At 39.3% G+C, this 10078-nt stretch overlaps 2 protein-coding genes across 2 annotated transcripts in view; one reads left to right on the forward strand and one right to left on the reverse strand.

The window, feature by feature from the left end:
• The window catches only part of LOC138854713 (uncharacterized), a gene marked incomplete at its 5' end in the record, with an annotated part of 11285 nt that extends 10056 nt beyond the window's left edge, over positions 1–1229 (forward strand). Inside the window, one exon of the mRNA XM_070099475.1 lies at positions 1215–1229. Within this exon, the coding sequence (XP_069955576.1) occupies positions 1215–1229 (15 nt within the window). The remainder of the gene's footprint in view (positions 1–1214) is intronic.
• LOC128697837 (broad-complex core protein isoforms 1/2/3/4/5) overlaps positions 1–10027 on the reverse strand; it is a 49457-nt gene extending 39430 nt beyond the window's left edge. Inside the window, exon 1 of the mRNA XM_070099601.1 lies at positions 9936–10027. The gene's annotated coding sequence lies outside the window, so the exon portion shown is untranslated. The remainder of the gene's footprint in view (positions 1–9935) is intronic.
• Between the last annotated feature and the right edge of the window lie 51 nt (positions 10028–10078).

A 10078-nucleotide genomic window follows, 5' to 3' on the forward strand; every position in this document is an offset into this window, starting at 1 on the left:
AACATGTACCGTATATGCCACCTTTATATTAACAATGTATCTCTTAAATCTTCTGTGCCATATTATGTAATAAAATATTCCTATTGATAAAAAAAAAAATAGTTTAAAAGATGGGGTGGTAGGGAAAGTGGAATATTCAAACGGTTTCAGGAAGAAATCCAAATATTCCTCCATGAAGCCTTTTTATCCACTTCTCCGAGGCTATGGGTCCCACAATTTACACCAAAGGTGGACCCCATTATATATATATATATATATATATATATATATATATATATATATATATATATATATATATATATATATATATATATATATATATATATATACACACACATTCCTAAAACCTTGTGTGCAGGTACAGGGACTGTGTCCCAGTTCAATAAGATAGCAGATAACTTATCAGATAGAGCCTAGATTACATTAGTCTGCCTTTGCACAGTGGTCTGCATTTTGTCATGAAAACAGTCTTCCTTCAAATGTTTATTCATCTTTTCTTTACAACTCTCAGATTAATGACTACCACTAGTAGGAACCATAGTAACTGATAAATACAAACAATTATTAGATGAAAATCCTGTAGGTATAAGCCACTACTTTTTTTTTTTTAAGAAAACTTCCTTATGCTGCATTTAATAGTACTGTATAGTACTGCATTTGTAATTTCACCATGGACAAAAAAAGAAATTCTTCAATGACCCTCAGTCTTGCTTGTGCCATTAATGTACTCTCAATCACTCTCTAAAAAACATTAGTCTGGACTGAATGTGCTTTGCCAAGGTGATGGGCATTCTAACATGACAAACCGTGATTAAAATACCAGATCTCCTTTGTTAGATAAGAATCTGAGAAGGAAGTGGGAACTAGCAACAAGAAAGAACAAATTAAAATTTATGAAAAAATTAGTGTAGATATTTTATACGAGACTATGAACTCAGGTGGGTAATTTAGCGCTAAGTGGTGGAGGTTATATCCTATATGAGCCAGTCACTAGACAGATGCACTCTTCTCACTCTAAATAACACAGCACTGTGTTGCATAATATACTGTACAGTAATCTCAAACTTTCAGAGGAATTTACATCACTGTATTCACATATTTTTCATTAAATTTGTAAACAATGAAGGAATTTGCAAGTGTCCAGTGAATTAAAGAAAACTAATTTCATATTACATATACTATGTGTATAATGTACATCTGTTAATATTGTACAGGCTTATTTCATTTAATACTTTATGAAATGTGGTGTAAATGAAACCAGAAACACTGAGGGGTGCACTGTAGTTGATGCAAACACCTCTGCAGCCCTCTCATGTTCACTGCTCTACTAAGACTATACTCTCTTGTCAATTTGTCTCATACCTGCAAGCATGACTACTATTTTAAGCTATCTTTTGAAATTATGTACTGTACTGGCATTCCTCATGATTTCTAGGGGCAGCAAGAGCAAAGGTTAATTTGCTCTTAAAAAAAAAATGTGATGAAACTGAGTAAAAATATAGTTATGGGACATGCAGTACAGTACTTGAATAGGGTGAAACAGAAAGCACTGTTGGGACACAAAGTATTAACAAATTAAGTCAGCAGAAAAAAAATAGATACCTGGAGTATACCTGCAGAGGGTTTCGGGGGTCAATGCCCCATTGGCCTGGTCTGTGACTAGGCCTTGTGAGATAAGGAAACATGCAGAAGCAACAGACATTATAGTGATGAAGAGAAACTTGAAGATCAAGAGCAGTGGAAGATGCATTTTTACTTTATAAAGAACTTTACCAACAGCCTCAGCAGTTAAGTCATGGAAGTCTATCACATTTTTATTCACAACCTCAGCCACAGGCAAAATCTGAGTCATTATTGGATGATTCTGATTTCCCACCCATCATCAAAAACATTACCTCGTGTATTACATCATCATCAAAAGTACCGTTAGTACTGTACTGTATGTTAAGCATTTTAGCGTACAGTTGCAATAACAGCTATTACAAGAAGATATCTGCAGTTTCTGGATTTACTGGGGTCTCTAGGAACACTTTGGCTGCAAACTTGAGAATTATTATTGTTATAATCGTTAAAGAGTGTATAGACTGAGTTAGAAGTGGTAGACATACCAGACTGACCATGGGTGGTAGGACAATGGAAGTCCATCATTGGAGATTTTCCAGAGTAAGGAAACTCATAAGCCTGGTTATCCATTTCATGAGTGCCTGGAGCAGCAAGTCTTTCCCAGTTGAGGGATGAAGGACTGAGTGCAGTCCACATAGTCAGGGCTCCTTCCCAGAAGCTCCTAACACTATACAGTCCATACTGGAACAAAGATCTTCCCCTCTCCCCAATGTACCACTATCCACACACTCACCACAGGGTTACCTTAAGGACAACCCTGTCAGGGGGACAAGCCAATGAACTATACAGAAGTCCTATGTTGGTAGTGGCAGCAGTTAAACCTAGAACTTATAAATGGAGAACACCTTATCCATTACTCCAAACCAGATGCCTGCCAACATTGTCTGAAAGGTCATAGAAACAACACAAGCCTTTTCCTACCACAACAATTTCTGTCATGGAGCAAGAGGAGGCTAATTAGGCCTCTGCAGAGATTGAGCAATTATTTTAAAAGATGACAGAGAGAGGCAGAAGGTATGAAGGTGGTGGTATTAGGGTGAAAATGTGTGACCCTGTATCTCCACTACCATCTACCTCCACTGGATAAAGAAGTGGACTGGACAAGACAGCTGGATAAAGAAACAGAAAGCAAAGAAATAGTAGTGTCTGGAGAGTGCAAGGAGGTATGCAAAAGAAATGGATAGTACTGCAGGAGGGCCAACACAACAGGTCACATGCCAGCATAAAACAAACGGAAGCCTGCATTCTTGTCACAGAGCGGACAATGTCAAGCTATACAACATACCCTCCCTCTACTGCAAGAGACAAACTTTCCTTTCCTTTATACAGGAGGGCCCCACTTACTCAGCAGGTTAGGTTCCAGGCTACTGCTATAAAACAAAAATTGCTGTAAAGTGAAACACAGCCCCTTTTTTTTTCACTTTCCAATGCCTGTAACATGTTTACACTATCATATATTAAGTGAGCAATAGAGCTAGGCCTAAAAATGCATATACAGTACACACATTACTTACCTTAAAATATTTTCATCCTTAGCTTAAAGTGAGTGGTGAATATATTATAGGAAGTCTGAATAAATGAAAAATAGCTATAACTGAAAACTGCTGCATTAGTGAAACACTGTAAATTGGGGCCCTCATATATTATTATTATTATTATTTTAACACACTAGCCATCTCCCACCAAGGTAAGGTAACCCAAAAACAATATTTAAAAAGAAGACTACTACTACTACGACTACTACTATGACTACTACTACGCCTACTACTATGACTACTACTACGACTACGACTACTACTACGACTACTACTAGTAGCACTGGGTACAGTGTCCTATACTTGAATCTTTTTATGTGTGTATTTTTGGGAGGATGAGAGAGAATGCAGAGTTATACATACTATGCTCTTTATTCCTTGTAGTCAATGTTCTCTGTTGTTGCATGCACAGTGCTTCCATAAAAAAAAAGGCCCTGTAAAGAGCTTTTGATCCAAGAAATTGGAGCCACTCTTCCAATCCTTGGATCAAATTTGATTATTTCCCTTTTCCAGGTACCATATGATATATAGGTTTAGCAGTTGCCCATATTTAACCCTTTGACTGTTTTCGACGTATAAATACGTCTTACGAGCCAATGTTTCTGACGTATATATACTCAATAATTCTAGCGGCTTCAAATCAAGTGGGAGAAAGCTGGTAGGCCCACATGTGAGAGAATGGGTCTGTGTGATCAGTGTGCACCACATAAAAAAAATCCTGCAGCACACATTGCGTAATGAGAAAAAAAAAACTCTGATCGTTTTTTTGGAATAAAACGCCGACTTTGAGGTGTATTTTCGTATAGTATTTATCGTTGTATTCGCGTTTTCTTGGTCTTAGGTGATAAAATGGAAAACATATTACAGAAATAGAGATGATTTTCATTACTTTTACGATGAAAACGACCTTGAAACTGAGCTCAAAGTAGCGGAAATGTTCGATTTTACCAATGTTCAAGAGTACATAAATCACACCACATGTCCAATACACGTCAACTGGGGAGTCTAATATTCTTTCACTAGTGCACTGATATTATTTATACCATTTTTACAATAATGCAGTCGTCTGCATAACAGTAAATTTTGTATTTTTTTGTATGAATAAAAAATCAAAATAGAAAGCAATAATAATATAAGAGGGGCCTAGAGATGTGACTAATGAACAGAGCATATGTTATTTTAGTGCCACGAATGTCTACCTTGTTTATTCTGGACCCTATTTTGAAATTGGCATCTTTTTTATTTTGTGTGAAATTGGCCAAATTGCCAATTTCTGACCACCATAATGGGTAGTCGAAATTAGTAAATGGGAGGTTTCTTGTACTCAGCTGATAGATAAAATGGAGTTCTAAAGAAATAGCTATGAGTTTGGTCAACTGGAACAATGGAATTGGCTGAAAATAGGGCTCAAAGTCGGCGAAATCGCCGATACGCATATGTCGCCGAGACCGCTAACTTCGCGGGAGCATAATTCCACGAGTTTTCGACCAAATTTCGAACTTTTGGTGTCATTACCATCGGGAAAAGATTCTCTATCATTTCATAAGAAAAAATAATTTTTTTTTTTTTTCAAAAATTGAGCGACATAGAATGACAGTTTCAGAGAGGGGCCTGAAACAGTCAAAGGGTTAATAATAATAATAATAATAATAATAATAATAATAATAATAATAATAATAATAATAATAATAATAATAATAATAATGCATACAAAGGCACAATACGGTGACTGGAACATTACACAAATAACCTGCACATAGGAAAATGAAATTCATGACTATGTTACAGTCCGATTTTGATCATTAGTCATAATAATAATAATAGCAGTAATAACAATAATATTAGAGAGATATGTACACACAACTTGCAAATAGGAAACTGAAACTTGCGACTGCATTTCAGTCTGACATGGACCATTAACTAATCATAGAAAAACTAGTCGTCACGAGTTTCAGTTTCCTATGTACATGTTGTGTGTGTATTCTTCCAGTCACAGTATTGGTATAAAATACCAATACAATGGAAAAAGATTTGATAAAACCCACTGTGTGGGCAAAAACATTGTTAATAAAAGATAAGAGATCACACTATACAGGCAGACCCCGCTTTACAACTTTTTGCTCATACAGCAGCTTTCAATTATACCCATTCTTCATTTATTCAGGCTACCTATGATAAATATATTCACCATTCGCTATAAGCTAAGTACAAAAATATTTTAAGGTTAGTAATGTGTGTACTGAATATGCATTTTTTAGGCCTAGCTCTATTTCTTACTTAATACATGATATGTAATCAGGCTTTTATATGCATTTGAAAGTGAAAAACCTATGAAACCATACCCCGGTCGGGATTGAACCCACGGTCAGAGTCTCAAAACTCCAGCCCGTCGCATTAGCCACTAGACCCGCGACGGGCTGGAGTTTTGAGACTCTCTGACCACGGGTTCAATCCCGGCTGGGGTATGGTTTGTTTGCAATCGTGTCATTACGATTTTGTGAGTCATGAAAAACCTATGATTCGCTTTACAAATATTTTCACTTTCTAGCAGTAGCCCGGAACCTAACCTGCTGTATAAGTGGGGCCCTCCTGTACCTGTTCATCTAGCAGTTATAGGTACATGGGTGTTAGTCGACTGGTGTGGATCATATCCTGGGGGACAAAGCAGAAGACCTCAATGGAAATAAAACAGTCCTCAATGACATACTGACTTTCTTGGGTTGTCCTGGGGTGGCTAACCCTCTGGGTTAAAAATCCAAACAAATCTTAAACAGCCTCTCACTTAGCGATGTACTCATTTAGAGATGACTCGGACTTATGACGGGCTCTCTGACCAGTATGCAAACCTAAATAATGTATATTAGAGCTGATTTCTTCTATTCTGTTTATTACAATATACAATGCAATACTGTATAAACATTTAAAAATATACCAGAAATGTTGTAAACGATGCAAAGGTGACATTAAAACAATATGAAAGATGATTGAAACAAACCCACTACCATTATAGTATGCTCTTCACTGAGCGACGAATTCATTTACAGATGTAGTTTTAAGAATGGAACTCCATCGTTAAGCAAGGAGAGGCTGTACGTATTATCTTAGCATTACAAGTGAGGTTGTAAGCTTGTTACACATGTGACCCAGATAACTTGACCTAAGCAGAGTGCAGTGGCTATTGTCTTCAGCTCACAACCAAGACAATGTGGGATCAACCCCCACCTCTCACTCTAACACCTGCTGGCCTAGAAATCAGTCAACTGTCATGGTTGGATCTTTAGAGAAGATGTACAAAAGGACTCAAAAGGAAACAGGCCACGCTCTTTAGCTTTCTTGGGTTACCCTGGGTTACAAATCCAAATAAAGTCGCCTTGTCTTCAACCTTAAAATACTAAACGAAAATATATTCCTGCCAGAAACTGGACTAGATTAAAAATTCATCTTGAAATAATGTCAAGCAAAGTCACATGGATGCGGTACGTTGATGATATTTTGGTCATTGTACCCAAAAATCTAGACGTATGTGGCATCCTCAACACCATCAACACTCTGGAACCTACTATTAAATTTACACTTGAGGAGGAGAAGGACAACCAATTACCTTTTCTTGACGTTCTCTTACGCACTGGTGAAAACAGACTTTCTTTTAAAGTCTACCGGAAACCTACCTACAAGAACGATCTTCTACATTTCTTCTCTCACCATGACACCAGAACTAAAAGAGGGGTAGTTATTGGCTTCTTTCTGAAAGCCTACAGAATACGTATCCAGTCCACAGTTCCTCGAAGAAGAATGCACATACATCACCAATTCTTTTAGTTCACCACACTTTCCCCTACACTTCATATGTGACTGAAGGAAACATGCAACATGTATCCTCAACAAGACCAACACCAATCAAGTTGAAGAAAAGCCTCCAAGTTACATTGTTTGACCGGTCAGCAACGTTGCCACTAATGTTTCAAAAATGTTTGACAGAAAACTGGCTAAAATATCTACCAGCTCTTCAACTACTATTAGGATACAAAAACCCAAGCATGATTCTGGCACAAGTGCAGGAATTTACACTATACCATGTAGGGGGGTGTGACAAAGTATATGTAGGGGAAACAGCAGGTTAGGTTCCGGGCTACTGCTAGAAAGTGAAAATATTTGTAAAGCGAATCATAGGTTTTTCATGACTCACAAAATCGTAATGATACGATTGCAAACAAACCATACCCCAGCCGGGATCACTGAACACAAAAATGCTTGCAGAAATGATGACGACAAAAATGTGTGTGTTCAACATAGGGACGATGTTGGACATCTCATGAAATTCAGTGAAGCTAAATTAGTGATTAACGACGACAAATTAAGACGGAGAAAATGCATAGAAGCTGCACTAATTGCTGTCAGTAACACTATAAAGCAAAAATCCGGTAGTTACAGTATCTCAAAATTGCTAATCAACAGGATATTACCAATTCTAGAAATTGCTGTTACATGATGTCAGCAGGTCCCTCTCTAGCCATCCGTCTCACCACCTTAGTTCCACTACTACTACTACCACCACCTCGGTGGCCCAGTGGCCTGGTGGCTAAAGTTTCCGCTTCACACACGGAAGGCCTGGGTTCGATTCCCGGCGGGTGGAAACATTTCGACACGTTTCCTTACACCTGTTATCCTGTTCACCTAGTAGCAAATAGATGCCTGGGTGTTAGTCGACTGGTGTGGGTCGCATCCTGGGGGACACGATTGCAAACAAACCATACCCCAGCCGGGATCACTGAACACAAAAATGCTTGCAGAAATGATGACGACAAAAATGTGTGTGTTCAACATAGGGACGATGTTGGACATCTCATGAAATTCAGTGAAGCTAAATTAGTGATTAACGACGACAAATTAAGACAGAGAAAATGCATAGAAGCTGCACTAATTGCTGTCAGTAACACTATAAAGCAAAAATCCGGTAGTTACAGTATCTCAAAATTGCTAATCAACAGGATATTACCAATTCTAGAAATTGCTGTTACATGATGTCAGCAGGTCCCTCTCTAGCCATCCGTCTCACCACCTTAGTTCCACTACTACTACTACCACCACCTCGGTGGCCCAGTGGCCTGGTGGCTAAAGTTTCCGCTTCACACACGGAAGGCCTGGGTTCGATTCCTGGCGGGTGGAAACATTTCGACACGTTTCCTTACACCTGTTATCCTGTTCACCTAGTAGCAAATAGATGCCTGGGTGTTAGTCGACTGGTGTGGGTCGCATCCTGGGGGACAAGATTAAGGACCCCAATGGAAATAAGTTAGACAGTCCTCGATGACGCACTGACTTTTTTGGGTTATCCTGGGTGGCTAACCCTCCAGGGTTAAAAATCTGAACGAAATCTTATCTCTCTTTTATCTTAACCACACGACACTTCACCTTAATCCTGCCACTATATGTACGCGTTTTCTTAGGTTTCTCTGTATTAGGACTGAAGAAGCCACTCGTGACGAAACGTTTCCTTTACTAAATGTCCTGAACTGTACATAAGTGTCTTTTTCCACATCTTGTCAGCATCACCATACCATTTCCTCACACACAAAGTTACAGACTTTTCAAGCAAAGTTCCAGACTTTTCAAATCACTGATGTCAGCAAGTTATCTAGGCTATCTAGGCAAAAGGTTCAGTGGCATGTTAAAATATACATATCGAGTTATTCAACAAAATAATTGAGATTTAGGTTAGATTATTGTTTACCACCCAGTTTAGATATGGGAAAACTCTCCACCAGCAAGAAAATGCTGGAGAATTTGGAGCAATCATTAACTTCATCCATGTAATATATGGAGCGAGCTTTATAAATGCTACCTCACCTACTGCATATGCTTAACTTGTCCTAGGCATACACTTCATTTTCTAATGGATTTTGTGTCCAATTTTCTAGTGTGAGCCAAGAAAATTTAACCTTAGTAATAAAAGGTTATATACAGTACTTAAATGTAATTAAACCTAAATTCACATAATTAACTAGCAACAAAAAAATGATGTAAACGGAAGGGTAACGTCTAGCAGCAGGGGGGTACAACAAAATTGATTATTATACCAGAAACAACATTCTCGCTATGAACGCTTTCGGGACTGGCTGGCACAAGGGGGTACACATCCTTAGGGCTCCAGACCCCTCAGATATGACTCAGATACCATGGGGAAACGTGTAAGCAAGCCTGCGGCTCCTGCAAGCATTGCAGGGCACAAATGTTGAGTGACAAGTGGTGGGTAGAGGTAAGTGATGCTTCATAACTATGAGGTTAGTAAATTTAGGCATAGGTATCCATAAGTACAACTATAATACATATTGTAAATTACCTACCAGGATAACCGAAAAGTCAGTGACTTATTTTTACTGGGATTCTTGACTTATTTCCAATGGGACCCCTGACTTATTTCTATTGGGGTCCCTGACTTACTTCCATTGGGGTCCTTGATTATGAGTCCCTCACACCTGTCACTCACCTGGGCAGGTGTAGATCACCTGTTAAGTGGTAGGACAGGTACAGGGGGGTGGTGTAAGGCAGGTGTGACTGGCGATAGCGACGCCGCCCGTGGGTGGGCGAGCAACAAAGGGTGGGCGGGCGGGCGTGATGGGCGGGGGCGGCCAGGGGCGGTGCGCGGAATGCGGGCGCCACGCACCAGCCCACACCCGCCCCTCACTTTCTCCACCTCTAACACCCTCTCCCTCCCACATAACCCACGAGCCCCACCCACACAGCACCCACAAACACCCAGCACAAACGCCCACTCACCTAATCTAAGATCCGAGTAGAAGTTCCGCAGATTTTATGAAAAACATTTGGAGCGATTTACCCCGTGCTCATAACAGAACCCCTCACTGTATAAGCAACACAAGGTGGGTGCCACCACACTCCCTGATCCTCCTACACCAGCT

This window comes from Cherax quadricarinatus, chromosome 68 (assembly GCF_038502225.1).
Source record: "Cherax quadricarinatus isolate ZL_2023a chromosome 68, ASM3850222v1, whole genome shotgun sequence".
Taxonomy (NCBI): Eukaryota; Metazoa; Arthropoda; class Malacostraca; order Decapoda; family Parastacidae; genus Cherax; species Cherax quadricarinatus.